We start from the raw sequence: 21,364 nt of genomic DNA on the forward strand, positions 1-21,364 counted from the left end.
AGACAGGTGTGTGTACTCTACCTACAGTACATGTACATATTACATCAATTACCTCGACTAACCGGTGCCCCCGCACATTGACTATGTACTGATGCACCCTGTATATAGCCTCACTATTGTTATTTTACTGCTACTGTTGAAATATTTGTTACTTTTATTTAAAAATATATATTTTTCAATTTTTTTATTTAACTCTTATTTTTCTTAAAGCTGCATTGTTGGTTAAGGGCACCTGTTGTATTCGGCGCATGTGACAAATAAAATGTCCAATCAATTGAATTTACCACAGGTGGACTCCAAGTTGTAGAAACATCTCAAGGATTATCAATGGAAACAGGATGCACCTGAGCTCAATTACGAGTCACATAGCAAATGGTCTGAATACTTATATAAATGACATATTTCTGTTTAATTTTTAATACATTTGCAAAAATGTTGAAAAACCTGTTTTCGCTTTGTCATTATGGGGTATTGTGTGTAGATTGATGAGGAAAAAACTTTATGTAAAACAATTTGAAAAAGGGAAGGGGTCTGAATACCTTCCGAATGCCCTGTCTTAATTATATAAGTATTCAACCTCCTGAGTACATTAGATTAGAATACATTAGAATCACCTTTGAAAGCTAATACAGCTCTTCAATACAATTTAATACAATTCTTCAAGCTCTGTCAAGTTGGTTGTTGATCATTGCTAGACAGCCATTTCCATGTCTTGCCAAAGATTTTCAAGCTGATGTAAGTCAAAACTGTAACTAGGCCACTCAGTAACATCCAATGGCATCTTGGTAAGCAACTCCAGTGTATATTTGGCCATTTTTTATTTTAGGTTATTGTCCTTCTGAAAGGTGAATTTCTCTCCCCGTGTCTGTTGAAAAGCAGACTGAACCAGGTTTTCCTCTAGGATTTGGCCTGTGCTTAGCTCTATTCCGTTTCTTTTTATCATAAAAAAACTCCCTAGTCTTTGCCGATGACAAGCATACCCATAACATGATGCAGCCACCACCGTGCTTGAAAATATGAAGAGTGGTACTCAGTGATGTGTTGAGTTGGTTTTGCCCCAAACATAACTCTTTGTATTCAGGATATAAAGTTAATTTATTTGCCACATTTTTTGCAGTTTTACTTCAGTGCGTTATTTCAAACAGGATGCATGTATTGGAATATTTTAATTCTGTACAGGTTTCCTTCTTTTCACTCTGTCAATTAGGTTAGTATTTTGGAGTAACTACGATGTTGTTGATTCATCCTCAGTTTTCTCTTATCACAGCCATAGAGCTTGCCATATTTTAGTCCTCAAACCCGGAAATGAGTTACCTCTGGTTCGTTGAGCCATCCCTATGAGGAAAGTTAATGGGGAAAGAATAGGGTTTTGGGATAAACTCAAAAAATAAGGTCTGAGGTTACAGGCTTAGGAGATCTTATACGTTTTGTTTTATGAGATAATATCAGTCAGTTAACAGACCTTTATGAATTATGGAGCCTTTATGTACTTTTTGTGCTTTTTAAAAATACCTACAGTACCAGTCAAAAATGTGGACACACCTACTCATTTAAGTCTTTTCTTCATTTCTACTATTTATTTATACTATTTTCTACATTGTAGAATAGTAGTAAAGACATCTAAACTATGAAATAACACATATGGAATCATGAAATAACCAAAAAAGTATTAACAGGTGTGCCTTGTTAAAAGTAAATTTGTGGAATTTCTTTCCTTAATGCGTTTCAGCCAATCAGTTGTGTTGTGACAAGGTAGGGGTGGTATACAAAAGATAGCCCTATTTGGTAAAAGACCAAGTCCATATTATGGTAAGATAAATCTCAAATAAGTGAAGAGAAATGACAGTGCATCATTAGTTTAAGACATGAAGGTCAGTCAATGTGGAAAATTTCAAGAACTTTGAAAGTTTCTTCAAGTGCAGTTGCAAAAAAACATCAAGCGCTATGATGAAACGGGCTCTCATGAGGACCGCCACAGGAAAGGAAGACCCAGAGTTACCTCTGCTGCAGAGGATAAGTTCATTAGAGTTACCAGCCTCAGAAATTGCAGCCCAAATAAATGCTTCACAGAATTCAAGTAACAGACACATCTCAACATCAACTGTTCAGAGGAGACTGCAAAGAAACCACTACTAAATGACACCAATAAGAAGAAGAGACTTGCTTGGGCAAAAAAAACACAAGCAATGGACATTAGATCAGTGGAAATCTGTCCTTTGGTCTGATGAGTCAAAATTTGAGATTTTTGGTTCCAACCGCCGTGTCTTTGTGAGACGCAGAGTATCTGTGTCTCACAGTGGAGCATGGAGGAGGAGGTGTGATGGTGTGGTGGTGCTTTGCTGGTGACACTGTCAGTGATTTTTTTTAAATTCAAGGCACACTTAGCCAGCATGGCTATCACAGCATTCTGCAACAATACGCCATGCAATCTGGTTTGCGCTTAGTGGGATTATAATTTATTTTTCAACAGGACAATGACCCAACACACATCCAGGCTGTGTAAGGGCTATTTGAAGGAGAGTGGGCTCCAAGAAGGAGAGTGATGGAGTTCTGCATCAGATGACCTGGCCTCGACAATCACCCGACTTCAACCCAATTGAGATGGTTTGGGATGAGTTGGAATCAGAGTGAAGGAAAAGCAGCCAACAAGTGCTCAGCATATGTGGGAACTCCTTCAAGACTGTTGGAAAAGCATTCCATGTGAAGCTGTTTGAGAGAATGCCAAGAGTGTTCAAAGCTGTCATCAAGGCAAAGGGTGGCTACTTTGAAGAATCTAAAGTATATTTTGATTTGTTTAACATTTTTTGGTTACTACATGATTCCATATGTGTTATTTCATAGTGTTGATGTCTTCACTATTATTCTACAATGTAGGAAATAGTCAAAAATAAAGAAAAGCCCTTGAATGAGTAGGTGTGTCCAAACTTTGCACTGGTAGTGTATATGCTTGAAAAAAATTAAAAAGTGACGTTGGCTGATGAATATGGTCTCAAAGAACAAAACACATAAGATATCCTAAGCCTGTGTTTACCACAACTTTTTTCGGCATTTATCCAAAATCCCTACAGAATCGCCATTCATTTCCCCATAGGATTTGTCCAACGAACCATGGCGGAGTTAGTGCTGTTAGCCTCATGGTGAAATCCCTGAGCGGTTTCCTTCCTCTCTGGCAACTGAGTTAGGAAGGATGCCTGTGTCTTTGTAGAGGCTGCGTGGTTTGATACACCATCCACATTGTAATTGATATCTTCTCCATGCTTAAAGGGATATTCAATTTCTGCTTTTTTTTTTACCCATCTACCAGTAGGTGCCCATTGAGAGACATTGAAAAACCTTCCTGGTCTTTGTGGTTGAATCTGTGTTTCAAATTCACTGCTCGACTAAAGGACCTTACAGATAATTGTATGTTTGGGGTACAGAGATGAGGTAGTCATTCAAAAATCTTGTTAAACAGTATTATTGCACGTGCAACTTATTATGTGACTTGTTTAAGCACATTTGTACTCCTGAACTTTATTTTGGCTTCCCATAACAAAGGGGTTGAATACTTATGAACTCAAAACATTTCAGCTTTTCTTTTTTTGAATTCATCTGTAAACATTTCGAAAAACATAATTCCACTTTCACATTATGTGTAAGTAGGCCAGTGACAAAAACATCTACATTTAGTCCGTTTCAAGTTCAGCCTGTAACAAAACAAAATGTTAAAAAAAGTCAAGGGGTGTGAATACTTTCTGAAGGCATTGTGTGAGGTTGGGAGATTTGGAACCTATTTGGGCTCGCTAAAGCCAACTTCATAAAATTGCTAAGTGGCTAGAATTATTACAAAAAATATATAATAATTAATGCCTCTGAGATGAGCTATACAATATTAGAGTCCTATTATGTTTCTGAAATTGCTGTATACAGTACATGTCTTAAAGTACTTTAAACAAAAAGGAACACAACAAGCATCAACGTAAATCATTTTCCATCCATAAACTGATGTTACATCTATTTTACAAAATAGACTGCAGTTGTAATTGCATTGAACCTAACCCTTTGCACATATTGTCAATGACTTGAATGGCTGGCAACCTTTCTCTACAGTTGAAAAAACAGTAAGTAAATAAGCTATCCGCTTCCAAAGTCATATATTTTATATTTTCATACTATATCAATACAATGTAAGTGTAACAAATTATACTTTTAAATGACAGACCATTCTTGATTCTGAGGACACTTCCTTTATAGTACTCTAAATCATAAATGACAGAGCACGGCTTGAAGGTAATTCAATAGGGACTGGTGCATTGGCACCTGTGGTAGGCCTACTCTCCCTGGTTACAACCACAACAAACAATACGGTCATAACTGTTTGTTCTCAGCTTAAAGCTGGAATCCTTAATGCCGAAACAGCCACATCTATTTGTGATATTACAACAACAAATAATTTACTGCAAACAACAAACACTCTTTTCCCCTCTGACATAATTGGACTCGAATTAGAAGAGCACAATCTATACTGTAATTTATTTTACCATGCTGCGCAATGCTCCTCAGCTTGGCAACAAAAACAATAACAGTGGAGGAGGGGCGGCCAGTGGCGCTGTTTCCCCCTACTGCGGATTTAGTTTTTAACAATACATAAACCTGATTACAAAAGAACACGGTAACATTAAAACTTCCTTGTTGGGGAGAGCTAAGTGGACTGTCATTTCATATGTGGTTTAAAGATGTGTTCGCTCCCAGGTTTCGGCACCAAATAACTAAATATGAATTTGCTTTCTCCACAGCCTTTTGGACGCCTCTTCTCCCAATTATACACAATACCTTCAATACCTTCAACAATTGGGCTTACATTTCACATCTTCTCTATATTAATGTTGAATGTGTTGAATTTTTGTTACATGGTCTTTGGTTTTTGTTACATTTTTCGAACCAATACAGAATAATACTTTCATCAAACAAAGGACCCCAAATACCTTGCCCTCAGCTGTGGCGATTGATGACCCTGCTATTATTGGTCCACAATAATTGCTAGGCTATTATTGGCCAGCTCTGCTCGCAGCCAGGCTCAACAGTTCTTTTGTCTCTTTTCTACAGAGCAGGATTTTGTGCGGTCCCAAAGCAGGGTAGACTGATCCTCGTTGGCAGACTTAAATGTCAGGTGTCCTCTGTCTTTCCAAAAATGCAGCCCCGCTGCCGACTGGTGAAGGAAGACCAAGTAGCAGCTAGCTAGGGATGAAATACAACATCTCTTCAATCTATAGAAGGAGAATCAGACACATACAGTCCTCCTGATCAGAACCATAAAAAAATCCCTGAGAGCGATATGCAGACCAGTAAAAGGAAGAAGAGCGTATAAAGCTGGAGGACATTGGTCTTAGAAATGTCTCCTGAAATGAAAGCCTGTCATCTCTTGATTTGGTTTCAGCCCAACCATCCACAGAACCATGGACATCTGAGAGTTTTTGGAGGGTAGGAAAGAAAGAAATAGGATTGAAAATGAGCAAAAAAAAGATTGTGGTTTATTGATCCATAAAAAAGGGTCCTTCACTCCATCAATGCTGAGGTCCACTCTGACTGCCCTCCAGGGATATAGATGTCCAGCTCATACATGGTCAAATACAATTGAATCCCCAAGGCTCCATAATGACTCCATTCTACCACTTTTTCCCTCAAGTCACAGGTAACAGATCAAGACAAGATCAGTAGATAAGTAGTCTGGGAATGTCTGACCTCAAAAGGCCTTGGGGCTGGGATAGACGTTTTTAAACTACAAGCATTGATGATGCAGGCTTTAAAAGTTGGGTTCTTCTGGCTTTGTTGGTTGTGAATTCAAAGATGCTTTTTTAACACAAAGCAATCTCCCCAAAATGACGTTGAACCAACATGGAATAGATGTTGAATTGACGTCTGTGCCCAGTGGCATAGTTCTGCTAAAAACACCTCAGCTTGACTGCACACTAAATCATTGTGTTAGACAAAGCAACTAAAGGACAATAATGCTGACAAAAGAGGTTTGGGGGCCTAGTATTGACTCCATGCACAGCACAATTTGGATCCTATACAACACAATGCAGATAGATTTCAGCTCAAATGACGATTCAGTCAGTGGTAGCAGATTGGCATTTATTAGGATGACTCGTGTACTGGAGGCATCTCTGCAGGGTAGTCACTTGCTGGCACAGCCACAAAGGCATAACATCTTATTTTTAAAACTAACCTTAACACTAACCTTAACCCCACTGCTAATTTTATGCCTAACCCTACTCTAACATTTAGACTTAAAAGCTCACTTTTTACGAGAAATAGCTAATTTTGACTTTGCAGCTGGCCCATTAAGTGTAAATCGCTCAGTGATGCCTCCAGTACAAGATTCATACTAATACACGTCAACGTGCACAGTGGCTGGCTAACACAAAATGCTTTCTTCTTTACCACACAATGACCAAAGTGAATCTGACGATTTTGTCTTCCAACAAATCATGTTCTAATTACTTAATTTTGTATATAATGATAATTAGAGAAGACATTCATCATTCCATCATTATCCTAAGCCTAATGGTTAAACAATAAACGACCACATGCACGTGACCTTGCCATGTCAATTTAAAGTGCAGGGGAATCAACCCAACTCATCCCTAGACCTTAACAGAATAATGACTTTGAGCCTTTATAATGTGAATTGTGCCTATCAACCATGTTATTAATAAAAATGACATTGCTATACACTGATCTGGCTCCATAGCTAATTAGTCTTTACTTTTTAATTTTCCACATCCCCTAAAGTTTATTACAATTACCCTATCAATTCATCTCAATAGGCATTTATAATAGAATCTAACACACCTGTGCCTTTCTATTGATTGATGTTGAGAATGGAAAAACTATTGGATAGCCTATATTTGGATAAATATGCAAGCAAGATTTAGTTCTGTATTTCAAGATGAATTTTTGGGTTTAACATTGTGTTCTAAACGTATTACTAACCTTTTATAATGTCTTATAACCTAGTTAAGTTACACATTTAGTTATTATGAATAGCTTACATTATGAATAGAGCCTACATATGAAATGACTAGGCACAGCTATTATTACATAGTTGTAATAAGCATGTCATTGCCTTGCCAAAACGGACTATAGTTGATAGGCTAGTCCACTACTTAGACTAGATGTCAGTGCCGACTTGTTATGTATAGTTACAGTGCCCTAATACGCAGATATATATTCACCATCTAGTCTCTCCTGGTCCAACATCTTCTCTTCCATGCGGTCTCTCTTGGTCCAACATCTTTTCTTCCCATGCCAAGCAAGACTGATTTACAGTGTAAACTGCAGTGTTTCCGAGGCCATACATTCTACACTTGCCCTGCATCTAAACTACATTCCCAGCCCGCGTATCACTGACTCTCTCTGCGCGGGTTGTCACTAGTTACCAAAGCCACAAAGTCAAAATGTACTAGACTATATCGTAGTAATTCATGAAAACAAAAATGTGCGTTTTGGTATTGATTTATGGTTATGGTTAGGCATACAGTTAGCAGTGTGTTTTAGATCAGTGTATAAGGTTAGTGTTAGGTTTAATGACAGATTTTAAGAAGATCAATTGTAAAAAAAATGTTATATATATATATATATATATATATATATAAATAGGCGTGGTTTGTGGCTGTGGTAACTAGTGACGACCCTCTGCGCGCTTTGTGTGCCAACATTTGCTCTGCGTTCCATATCTGGAATGAACGATCCAATGGAGCAAAGTAATGCACGATGGGAGTGGTTCCGTTATGAGGTCACCGTGAGGGTCTGATTGAACAGGGGGCGCAGCAGCAGGCGGAGAGTTGCACTGGATGATGATAAACATGAGAGAGAGAGAGAGCGAGAGAGAGAGAGAGACACACACACACACACACACTGAATATGCGATAGCAAGAAACAGTTTATTTCAATTAGGCTAGTAAAGCGAATCTCGGATAGGAAGGTGACCAGAGGATTGCGCTTCTACGCGAGGGAACATATATTATAGAGCCGTTCTGTTGCAGTTACAGACGAGCTGAACAGGAAGAATTCCCTTGCTTTCTGAGAGCGAGAAGGAGTGACTCTGAGGCAATGAGACATAAGAACAGTGAAGAAAGTTTCAATTTCTAAAACAAACTGAAACTCACGACTACAGCGCGGAACACAGAAACCATGCACTCTATATGCAGTGTGGGGTAATTGCCGTTTCATGCGCATTTTAACGGATCGTTTTCTTTCCTGGTTTACAAGAAGCAGGACAAAAGTTTATCTAACGGAACGTATAACAACATACAGCACAAATCTAGACTGTTTACCGGAACGTTGAGCCTTTTAGAAGAACTGTGGTGTTCTTCGCATTGCATAGCTTAGCTGGTATTTTCTACCTCGCTGGACTGGTGATTTGTGGGTCCGCGGGCGGGTTGTGGATATATATATATATTTTTTTTCTCCCATGGCCTCTGCCAGGATGTACTTTATAACGAGATGCATTTTAATTTCCATGATTTGGAAGAGCAACCGGGCTCTTTTATGTCTGCCGTGTGATGAATCTAAATGCGAGGAGCCAAAGCATTGCTCTGGCGCCGTGGTGCTCGGTATCTGCGGCTGCTGCTCCGTCTGCGCCAAACAGAAAAACGAGAGCTGCGGTGGTGTCTACGGTCTGTACGGGACTTGTGACCGGGGGCTCCGGTGCGTGATCAGACCGCCGCTGAACGGTGGATCCATCACGCAGTATGAAGTCGGAGTCTGTGAAGGTTTGTATTCTATTTACACTGTTTTACCATAACGAATACGGCTTATGCTCTGCATAAAAGTTCAAACAAAACACAAGTCCATTGTACAAAGATGTTCCACTTTGGCTATGCATGGCTATCATATCAAAATCACATGTATAGTCTAGTCTAAAACGCATCATATAGAAGTCATTAAAATGAGTTGATAATAATAGCAATGGGCAATGTTTGCTCTATTAGGCTGCTAGTTAACCTATTATACAATATGCCTAATAATGTTAGTCTGGCTAATAATAATGATGAATATATTATTATTGTGTAGCTGTAGCCTACATACTATGAAGTTATTCCTATTTCAAAAGTGAGTGATGTGGCTTTCACGCTGTTTTCATTTCTACAGTCAAAGTAGAGCTACATAACTTGTAGCTGCATAAACATGTCTGTCCATGCTGCTGGTCTGGCGGTGTGGTGGGGGTTTGGAATAAGAGCCTGATTGAGCAAGCGAGCTGGTTAATGTGTTTGCAGGATGTCGGTTTTCCATTTCTTTAGGGTAATGCTAACGGGTTTCGTGCTGTTTTTGGACGCGGTGCCAGCCCCTCTTTCCGCTGAGGCTGGTTGGTTTTTCAATGGAATGTCTGCTATGCAACTCAATTTACGCGTCAGCGCCGTTTATTTTACATCGCCCCTAACGAGTAGGACATTAACTGTCTGCTAATACCTGGAATCACAGGTGTCGCCTATTATCAAAGACAGTACAGTGTGAAAATAGGAATAAACTGATTATCCAAAATAAATCCCCGATCACACTTGTAGGCAATATGAAGATAGGAATAAACTGATTATCCAATAGAAATCCCCGATCACTCTTGTAGGCAATGCCATGGCGACGTTGGCAAGCTAAACTCAAGCGCAGGAAACGTCATCGCTTATAACGTTTGTCTCGCGCCTGACTGCGCGTGTGCAGGCCGTCAAATCAAAGTAATTCCTTCGATATAAAGTCGTTTTAGACGAACATTAAAACTTAACAGTTTGTCACTTTTACGAGATTGGAGTAATAAGATGTTCAGCTACTTAAGACATTGACTCGAATGTAGGCTGTTCTTTAGATTTCGTGAACATGTACAACTAAGGAATAACTATTCACTTCTCTTATTGACATCTCAAACCCCAATCCCCGGCCTGGTCTGTTTGGTCTGTTTCACAAGCTTTCCCGGAAGTTTTGCGATGTTGCGCCTCGGTTTAGAAACTCTGCTATTATCCTTTGTGGCCATGTCGGAATTCGTGGTAAAATGGCAACATCAGGGCTACCCAACTGACGGCCCGCGGGCCGAATTTGGCCCATTGGTGGTTTTATTTAGACCCCAAGTTTTAAATAAAATATTTTTTTTGTTTCATTGTTGGACATAAAAGACTGTAAAAACAGCAGGAAATCAGCTCCAAGTGATTTTTATTTAAGAAATATGTGTACAAATGTAAGCAAGGTTTGAAATCATTATGTTTTTTATTTCAATTATTTCAAATTGTGTTCCGGCCCACGGACCAACCGCTCAAGAACGAATTGGCCTGCGGCTGAATCTAATTGATGATCCCTGGCCTACATTTACCTTTTTAGTAATTTCACTAGTGGAATGTTGATGAAGGGGCTGGAGTCCTTGAACGTTGCAGAAATAAACAATCTGACAGCTTTTGATTTAATATTAAATGCCTTTGACATGGGAGAATAGTTCAATAATTGTTTTCTATTTTCTTCAAGCTTCAATCCCCAGTCCCTTCCACCTTTATAGGCTGCAGTCCAAACAATTAAAAGACACACATCAAATTAAGTGGCCACTTCTGATGATGTATCCTGATGTCTGACGAGTATACACTTGCAGGGCGAGGAAGGAAAGAATGATTTTTAAATGGACCGCCCATGCCTGGAAATTTGTCACTCGTTCATCCTGCGATGATTGTGTTTTCAGCCAGCGGTAGCATGTGGGTGCTTTATATGCACTACAGTCAATTATGATTGCATGTCTACTTATATTAAATATATCATTATTAATATACGCCTACTGTATGACAGCTGGCAAATTAATTAGCTAACTAACGTTAGCCTGCCTAGCTGGAACTTCTGAAGAAGAAAAATGTTTTATTTCTACAATTTCCAAAAGATAACAAAACAAAAACATATTTACTTTTTACGAGACGTGTTTGTGCTGTCATGTGCACTAGTAGCACAATTTCGAACTTATTTGCATTAGTTTTTACTTACACTTGTATGTTGACTTCTCCATTGATGTTGTTTCTAAGTTTTGGCTGACCTTTCTTAGCGGATGAACAATCATCGCAAATTGAATTCTGTGGAGTTTCAGGCCCGGAGTGAACATAATTGTACACTCGCAAATTCGACTGAAAACGAGGGCTGAGGGGCTTACCTTGCAAACTTCCCTTGCTTGGCTAATCATTTGAACCGCCCTCCAAGATGGTGATGGGGATTCCCCCAAGGGCATAAGGAGGGTAAGTGGACGAGGGTGTCTTTATTGAGTTTGACGCCATTGAATCCAGTGGAGGCTGCTGAGAGAAGGAGGGCTCATAATAATGTCTGGAATGGAGTCAATGGAGTGGTATCAACCACATCAAAGACGTGGTTTACATGTGTTTAATACCATTCCATTGACTCCATTCCAGCCATTATTATGGGCCGTCCTCCCCTCAGCAGTCTCCACTGATAGAATCCCAGTGGAGAGGAAAACAGATTAATATAATGAATGCTTTTAAAGCCAATGTGATATCTGTTACAGTATGTCTCATTCTAAAGGCGCTGACAGACTGTGCCGTGGACGGGGTTACCCATTCATTTTCAGTGAAGCCTAGGCGGGGGGCGAAATTCTATCTAGGCGGACAGCCCGAGCGGTCAGTTGTGCTCCTGCCTGTGGAAGCCGCTCAGCTGAGGCAGAGAAAATAGGATTCTGCAATGCGAGAGGGATAACTGGGCCAAAAATTTGTCTTTTCCAGCAGGTGGCGTTTTTTTGGCAAGGAGGTTTTGTGTGGAGGTCAATGAGAGAGTGTCAAATTTGGTAAAAAATAAATTGAATGGATAATTTGCTATGTATGACTTATTTGACAGAATAGAAGTTTTGCAATGATTAGGTTGTTACGAGTGTACTGATATAAGTAAGACACAAAACATCCCGGCAACTTTGAGAAAAAAACACTTTATATTGAAGTTGTACCTTGTCGTCACTTGTTACCATAGCCACAAAGTAATAACCCCCTCTTATTTCTACAATTAATCTCCTTAAAATATGATTCTAAACCTAACCTTAACCTCACTACTGACATTATGCCTAACCTTTAATGAAGAACAAAAAGGTAATTTTAGTTTTCAGGAATTATTACGTTGTGCCTGTTGTTCACATGCGTATTTGCCCTCTCATTGGCTAGAATGGTCCCACCTGATCTTGCCTCCTCCCGACTGGCCTCTATTTTCGAAGACATTTATTTTCATTGTTTTCAAAGATGGCGCCAACAGACTTCGTAGCTCTGCTCTTAGCTCCTAAGCACAAGCATTTTGCTACACCCGCAATAAACATCTGATAAGTATGTGTATGTGACCAATAAAATTTGATTTGATTTGATTTAGAGTATCTGGTCAATACAACGGATTATCTGTGATTCTGCTCTATTATTTGGTGATACAGAAGGACCAGCTAACTTGTCCACTAGCTAGCTGGCTAACACCAGTCACATTTAACAATTAGAATCATAGTTTTCTAACCCATTTTTGGATTAATAATTTCTGTTGCATGTAAGTATGTTTTTATGCATGCTTATGTTGTTATAGCGTTAATTTATTCGCAATTTGATAAAGTTTGTTTATTTCGTTGCTATGTTCACCGGCGGCTGTCGCATAGACTGTGGGCTGTCGTCCTCGTATGTGAAGGCACTAGCCGCTTTTACTAGAGAGACAAGTTTTGTACTCGGCCGGGTACTTTACGATATTCTGCTGGATGTCTGAAAAGTGCTTAAATACTTAAATGAAATGAACCCTCTACACTCGTGGGAAGTGACCTATATGGATAGGGCCAAAATGAAATGTTTCAAACAGAAGAAATATGAGAAGCATATGCATAACCATGGTAGCATTTGAAAGGGAACAATTTGGAGATTATGGGGAAATTATCCGACCAAAACTGAGGACACAACAGTTCACCTGACACAAGACTGAATCCAAACATTACACTGTGGATTTTATGTGCATTTTACAATTACTGTACTTTTGGCAGCATTTGTCGATAACGAAATCTGAAAATAATCTGTATACATTCAGTAACATAATAATATTCATGGGAAATGTGGGGTAGGTGCAACATAAGACAAAAAAACACACCTCTCCAAAGTGCACAAAGTTAGTAAATAAGTTAGTAAATAATTTCAGTCCACTTTTTTGACTCAAGGTCCTTTTTTGAGGTCTCCTAGCTGTGCCATTAATAAATATTATTTGGGATTGGTGTCCCTTCCACAGGACGGTTGAGCTAACATAGGCTTATGTGATTAGCATGAGGTTGTAAGTAACAAGAACATTTTCCAGGACATAGACATATCAGATACTGGCAGAAAGCTTAAATGATTGTTAATCTTACTGCACTGTCCAATTTACAGTCGCTATTACAGTGGAAGAATACCATGATATTGTTTGAGGAGAGTGTACAATTTTTAACATGAAAAGTCTTGATACAACATTTTGAACAGAAATGCAATGGTTCATTGGATCAGTCTTAAACGTTTCACACTCACTGATGCCATCTAGTGGCCAAAATCTAAATTACATCTGGGATGGAATAATACATTATGGTCTTTCTCTTGCATTTCAAAGATGATGGTACAAAAAAATACAAAATAATGTTTTTTTTTCCTTTGTATTATCTTTTACCAGATATATTATGTTGTATTCTACTACATTCCTTTCACATTTCCATAAACGTCAAAGTGTTTCCTTTCAAATGGTACCAATAATATGCATATCCTTTCTTCAGGGCCTGAGCTACAGGCAGTTAGATTTGGGAATGTCACTTTAGGTGAAAATTGAGAAAAAGGGGCAAATCCTTAAGAGGTTTTGAAGGAACTGAAGCAAGCACACTTGTATTTGTTAGTTTGGAACTCAGCCCTACATCCCAACCATCACACAAGTACTGTTTTTGTTTTGTCACAGCCGTCGTTGAAGGAAGACTAAAGCTCAGCGTGGTGAGCGTACATGATCCTTTATTTTTGGAATGATGCCAACAAAACAAGAAACAATACAAAAACGACCGTGACGCTTACGAGGGCTAAGTGCCACAAACACAAGTCAACTACCCACACCGAAGGAGGGAAAAAGGGCTACCTAATTATGATTCCCAATCAGAGATAGACAGCTGTCCCTGATTGAGAACCATACCTGGCCAAAACAGAAATAAAGAAACATAGAAAACAAAACATAGAATGCCCACCTCACATCACACCTTGACCTAACCAAATAGAGAAATAAAACGGCTCTCAAAGGTCAGGGCGTGACATGTTTACTCAATCTAAAAACTGTCCATTATTAAAGACATCCTCTGGAACTTTGTCGACTAGTAAGTATTTTCTAAACCTCCCGCTTTGGGCTGGATGTATCATTTTGTAGTTCATACATGTGTATTCTTTAGGCAGAATTACTATCTTACCTCAACTAACCACTAAATCCCTAGTTTGAAAGCGACTGTTTTCTGGAACCTGTGCGGCGCCATTTTCACCTACATTTTCCCCATGTGGGCCAGCCCCCTAGCAATTCGAGTTTCAGCCCCTTGTCATTTGAGTGACAGCTAGCAAACACGCAGCAGAAATAAAGAGAGCAATGACGTGGTGCACATATCTGTACATATTTCTAGTACGCAATTTTCGAGGACCACTTTTGACTCGTGAGCACTACTTTCAGATCTACCGGCTAAAAAGTATGCAATAGTACCGGAGAATCCTCTTTAATCGCAATCTGGGCCAGGTGGGCATCATTTTAAAGAGTTTACTGCCAACGTGACTAGCTAAGTTTTAAAATATGATCTTACGGTAAGTCACTTCAGAGAAACAGATAGTCATTTTGGTAGGCAAAGTATGGATTCATGAGGGCATTGAGGTGCGTGTTCCGCTGCAAATGTTCTTCACAATACGACAAACAGGCTATTTTTGTTCAGAACAACCCAGGGTAGGAAGTTATGTCATTCTTGTAACTGTACATCAAACATAGTGATCATAAACGCTGACACTATAAATGACATGAGTTTTATAATATGCAAATGTGAGGTGCACGTAAATCCCATACAAAGCTGTAAAGCGGAAACCATGAGGTCTAACGTCACGTATAGCATGTAACTGTACAGCCACTACATTCCAATTTAGGTGCTTATCAGTCACCAAATCTGCCATTTTCAACTCGTATACAGGTAAAGGGCTGCTCAGGCTTTATTTAACCAAATGAATCAAATGAGATTCATAGCCTACTGCTCAAAGATATGAAAGCTTTTCCAATATATGACAATATCTGTGTGGAGAAAGACAACCCCTGACATTATTTACCCTATATGCAACCTTACTGTAGACACAAACAGAACCTTAGAGGATGCCACAGAGAGAGACACAAGGAGTCGGGTTTCAACAGGGGTGGCCATTAATGGAAACATGTTGATGAGAGTCTGATATGTTTGGCCAGTAAGTAGTCTCTCAAGTGGGTAATGTCTAATGCAAGGCCTGTGTAACAAAAAACAGCAAAGGTCTCCTGGAGGGTTGAACCAGATCAAAGCATGGAACGCCAGTTACACCACCACTACAGAGCATGACCTTCGCCCCACCCGCACACTCCCCACATCCAACCTTCGATGTTCCCTGTTCCCCACAGGGCCTTTCCCCAACATATTAGAGCTATAGTCACCCCCAACTCCAAACCCTAATGTTCCCTTAGCTGTCCCCCAGAGACCCTATATTCACCTGGCTCATCAGAGCCCTAGTAGTCACCATGCGCTGACATGCCTGCTGCTGTTCATAGTGTCACAGAGGCAGAGCACACAATGGGTCATGCCTCATGACAGCTAATGTCGGCTGTAATGACTCATGATGAATGATGATGAGTGTCACAACGACACAGGCAGAGTGCGGGCCTTTGTTGGTGTAGCAAAAGGGCCTCTGCTCCGCCATACCTCAGAGGCACTTCAGTCAGATACTGTTACTGTCGGAGAGCTTCTCCCTTTACACAAAGGGTCAGATGAAATGAATGCCTTTTAGCCCCTAAACTTATATCCAGGCAGTCCTGGGCAGGTGTTCAAACGAATCCGATCACATTTCAAAACCAACAGGTCATATCAGCCAGAGCCAGGAATTCTCACTGATCACTCTCACTTCGGACAATCACACTGGGTATAAGTGGCTTACCCCAAGCTCACCTCCATCAGATCCTCAGAACGGTGCCTGGCTAATGGGATAACGTGGAACAAAGAGCACCAGGAGACTGAAGGCTCTGGGGCTTCAGGGTCGTCCTAGTGGGGATGATGGCCCTGCTGTGGATGCTATGTATTTTTCTGTTCCAGTTCCCCAGTTAGTGCTGTTGGATGGTCTGGGTTTCAGGGGACATTAGCTGCACTCAGGAGCTCTCTGACACAGAAGTTACATTACCGCTCAGGCAGGCAGGCAGCTCCAAGTTTCAGGCCAAATACCGCCTCAAGGCTCTCATCCTTTACAACACACTGACTGACTGACATCCAATCTGTCATTTCTATTTCTACATCATTTTGCTGTTGTATAGTTTGACAGCCATGTGAGAGATAAACAACTGCAGTGATAATTATTATCTGATTTTGAACAGTATCACACTACCAGACACAAGTGTTTGTAGTCAGTAGTTTACAAGGTTTTTGAAGTATGTAGATGGAATAATAATCGCTCATGCATATGTATGTATGTATGTATGTCTCAATGAATTACTTTATACATCATTCACAGAATGATTAGAGGAAGGAAGGAGAGCTTCCTATTCACTTGGGCCGATTAAAGAGGAAATTGAGGTAAACAATAGGTTCTACCTTATTCTTGATGTTAACCATATTGGAAGTAATTGATTACGTGCACTAGTTGTTTAGAGTCTGAATGGTCTGTCTCATAGGAATAGCTCCCAGGTCTACCAGGGGGCATTATGCAAATATAAGGCTACAAATTGTGTAATGCTAACATAATATTTTATTTAGAAAACACTTTTATACAAAGAAATATAATGAGTGCATAACATTTTAGTGTATGTGTCCCCAGTGGGCATCGAACCCACGACCCTGGTGTTGCTAGCACCACCTGCCCCTACCCCCAATGGGCTTACACAATAGGGTCTTCTTGGGGTGTCTGTCACTGAACACGAAGCCATCATCTGGCCTCAAATGGCAAAGCTATAGCTGTGAATGACTTTGAAGTGACACTGTTCTTAAAAAGTACGCCATGAATCCCAAGCATGTTGTTCCTCGCACACCATGGTGTCACAGTACACCATTGTCACATTGTTTGAGTGGCTCTCAAGGAGTAATAGTCAAAATTAACCAGAAGACAATGAGTGCAATTATAGGAATGGTTAAGTAATGATCATAACCGAATGAGGCTGTATGGCAAAATTACTAGTTGATCTTGGTTATGAACTCATCTAAAGATTATTAATCAAAATTGGACTGCGGTCAACACAAGATTCATTGCATCAGTGCTTTTCAAATCTAAATTAAAGTCCCTCCATTGATGCCCAACAGCGGTGTTGATCAAATGTTGATGTGAAATTAAATGTCACTGAGATAAGACCAGAGCCGTGTTACAATGCTAGAAAAACAAATTTCAATGTGTGCCGTGCAATATGGCTGGCTCTGGCTGGCTCCCTTGTTTCTCAAATGGTAATGTGGCCAAATGAAATTGGTTTCTTTCTACATAGAAATGTCTTCTGTCTTCTGTCAAGAAGAAGGTTAAAAACTTGAGAGGAACTAGGACACATCCTCTTCCTCTTTTCGCTTGGCTCACAGAAGCAGATCTGAATGTTAGTGAAGCTGCCTGCTTGTCAGACTTATGCCAAATAATTTAGTGCGTTAAAAACAACATTACATAATTCTGAGTGACAAAAAAAACAGGAAGTCCATACAAAAGAGATTCTAACAAGAGGATAGAATGTTCTATATTTTTGGTGTGTTCTGTTGCTGTTCAGCATTCCCCTCTAGCCTATCTACACAAGCTACATGCATGCTATACAGTAGCATGAGGGCTGGGGAGGAATAATAAAAAATAATATATTTCCTTAGCTCACACCCTCGTCTAAGACGACGTGCATAGTTGACATTTTTACTTAGTGATGTTAGCCATTTCTGCCGCTGGATATTTACAGAATGAGATGAGCTGCAGTTCCACGGAGGTCCATTCTCAAGGGCTTCCTGTTGGACAGGCATCCACTTGGGACTTCCTGACAGTGTTTAAAGGTGCACTTCACATAAATGGTACACCATAGTGCTACCAATGCCTATTAAAAAAGGGAAGACAATAACCACCATTACTGAAACTGGCATTTCAGTATTTTCAGTGATAAAGATTTCCATCAGGGTTATTTGTCAAACATTATTAGCACATGATAAACACTACCGTACCCAGAGTGCACCTGGAGCATGTACTGTAACAATGACTCTCCTCATTAGTGTTGTGCTCAGAACATAGGTGTCACTTCACATGCAGGCATCTATTGATAGTAACTAAACTACTTTTCTCTGTTCTATATGTCTCAAATGTTCTCTCTTTCAACCACTGGCAATGACATCCATCCATCTAAAAATCCATCTAAAACTCAAAGACACAATCTGTCATTTTAATAGCCTGACCCTGCTACTTTGTTTGGTAAGATGAGGGATGGGGCTGTGGAAATTAAACCACTCTCAAATTCTCCACCATCTCAGATTGATAATCCTGCAGCACCAGGAAATGTGAATTATTATGTGGATTATAATTCATGGACATTTTTGTAAGGGAACATTAAGTCTGACATTTCAAAGTGGAAATTACAAACTTCAGAAGCCTTTTTAAACCTCAAATACACTACAAGCGTTTAATTTCTTGCATTGCAGAAAAGTTATCCTGCAACATGGTGATCAAATTAAGATCCTACATCTGTAGGCACAGAGGGGACGTGAACCACCCAACCTAAATCAATCCCAGATGCCTCATTTTCTCTTACACCCTCCAGTCATTCACTTGACTGATTTATGAGTAGATTTCAATGCAATAAAATATTGTTTCCACTTTCCAATCACTATAATGTGATTTTGGGAATAACACTGTGCGATAACACTTAGAGAGAAATGAAGACACTTAATTGAGTGACGCCACAGGCCATGACATGCTCACCAGCTCAAATAAGATCCCGACACTCAATGGTGAGACAACCCTTTAACACCTTTGCCCAAAGATGGATGTGACTGCCACCAAGGCGGATTTTGTGCCCCAGTGTCTTTCTGATGCTCCCACAAATAGGGACAGTGAAGGCTGGATTCAATTTGTTGAGAACACAGATTATTGTCTGTAGTGAGTGAAGACAAGCGGAAATTTGTACCTTTTCCACCACCGCCTCCTCCTTATCACGTTCCTCCTCTTTGTCCCTGAAGTCCCTCGAACAGACGTGGGTTCAAATACTATAAAAAATAATTTCAAATACTTTATCTGGGCTTTATTGAGATTGCCTGGCATAAATGGAACCAATAGAATAGTCACAAAATGGCAACCACCTGGCACTCCAGGCAGACTAGAGCAAATGCTAAAAGTATATTGGAACAATTTCAAATAGTATTTGAACCCAGGTCTGCCATCAACTGGCAGTCTGTCCTCAAGGGACAGACTGCCATATAACTTCCAAGCCTGGATAGTGGATATCGTTTAGGGCCAGAAGTAGAGATGAAAGGGTTAGGGTTGTCTGGCAGGACTAAAGAAGATATAAAAGTTAGGTTAGAAACCTAAGCGAGCGAATCACACACAAAGCCTCAGGACAGGAAGAGCACAGCAGCTTCTGTAGCTAAATCCATGAAAATTACATATTCTTTTCCTAAAGGCAAAAAAACATTTTTATTTTTGCTTTAATGTTGCATCATTTTGTCTCACAAAGACAGTTATTTAATTCCCCTCTCCTACTCAACATACTGTACATTTAAAAGTGTTGCCAAGTGTCGTCAAAAATGTGATTTTCCTGTTTTTTATATATATTTCCACACAATGAGGTTGGAATAATACTGGGAAATTGTAAAAATTATGGTAATGCCCTTTTAGTGGACGAGCTGTTTGAAAAGACCGCCTGCAATTTTAGCCTGTTAAGGTGGGATGGAGTTTTGGCCTACCTGGAGAAATCACCAGGTGGTAATTTAGTTGATAGACCAAGAAGAAAGAGAGTTCTTAACCTCTTTACCAATAAGAGCTAGTTTTCCCCTCAGAACACTCTCAGACAGTCCTAACAAAACTTTTGCTTGAGAAATTGCTCATTGCTAAGAAGCTATTTTTGTTTCTTTTTTACAATTTTAATTGAAAACAATTACAGTAAGGTACTTACTTTTTACCCAGAAATGATTTATGAAATTTAGATAAAAATGGCTGCATTGGGCCTTTAAGCGTTTGAATTATCTTTCCTCTTGAGTAATTAAAACACTGAACCAAAAGATAAACGCAACATGTAGTGTTGTTTCATGAGCTGAAATAAAACATCCCAGAAATCGGCCATATGCACAACAAGCTTATTTCTATAAAAACGTTTTGAGCAAATTTGTTTACATCCCTGTCAGTGAGCATTTCTCCATTGCCAAAATAATCTATCCACCTGACAGGTGTGGCATATCAAGAAGCTGATTAATGTGGCAAAATGTAACTTTTTTGGGCAACTCGACCAAATTCACCTAGAAATGTGAGTTATAGATCTATCATTCTACTTGAAAGCAAGTCTAAGAAGTGTGATTCCCGTTCTTCAGTTTTGTTTTTACATGTTTTACTTTCGGTTTTGTACACCAGCTTCAAGCAGCCAAAACAACAATATTTTTGGTTACGGAAAATATATTTCACAGTGGTTTAGATAGTACAATGATTCTCTACATTATACTCGCTTATTTTGTCTCATAAACTAAAATTAGGCGAACTATTTGAGTTTTAGCAACCAGAATATGACAGAGGGATTTCTGCATAGTGCATCTTTAAACAGCATGATCATTACACATGTGCACGTTGTGCTGGGGACAATTAAATGTGCAGTTTTGTCACACAACACAATGCAACAGTTTTGAAGGAGCATGGATTTGGCATGTTGACTGCAGGAATGTCAACCAGAGCTGTTACATAAGCAGCCATAAGCTGCCTCTCTACCATAATCCACTTCCAACATCCGGCTTCTTCACCTGTCGGGATCGTCTGAGACCAGCCACCCGGACAGCTGTGGGTTTGCACAACAGATGAAACCGTCTCAGGGAAGCTCATCTGCGTGCTTGTCGTCCTCACCAGGGTCTTGACCTGACTGCAGTTTGGCGTCGTAATCGACTTCAGTGGGCAAATGCTCAGCTTCGATGGCCACTGGCTCGCTGGAGAAGTGTATTCTTCACGGATGAATC

General features: G+C 39.8%; 1 protein-coding gene across 2 annotated transcripts in view; it reads left to right on the forward strand.

Moving 5' to 3' along the window:
• Window positions 1-7,743: 7,743 nt before the first annotated feature.
• The window catches only part of crim1 (cysteine rich transmembrane BMP regulator 1 (chordin-like)), a 123,052-nt gene continuing 109,431 nt past the window's right edge, over window positions 7,744-21,364 (forward strand). The window contains exon 1 of one of the 2 annotated variants that reach the window (XM_036954715.1): window positions 7,744-8,756. In XM_036954715.1, coding sequence (XP_036810610.1) covers window positions 8,456-8,756 — 301 coding nt within the window. In that variant the 5' untranslated portion in view covers window positions 7,744-8,455. The remainder of the gene's footprint in view (window positions 8,757-21,364) is intronic. The other variant, XM_021574065.2, reaches the window with a different exon arrangement.

The sequence above is a fragment of the Oncorhynchus mykiss genome, chromosome 19 (genome assembly GCF_013265735.2).
Source record: "Oncorhynchus mykiss isolate Arlee chromosome 19, USDA_OmykA_1.1, whole genome shotgun sequence".
In the NCBI taxonomy this organism is placed as follows: Eukaryota; Metazoa; Chordata; class Actinopteri; order Salmoniformes; family Salmonidae; genus Oncorhynchus; species Oncorhynchus mykiss.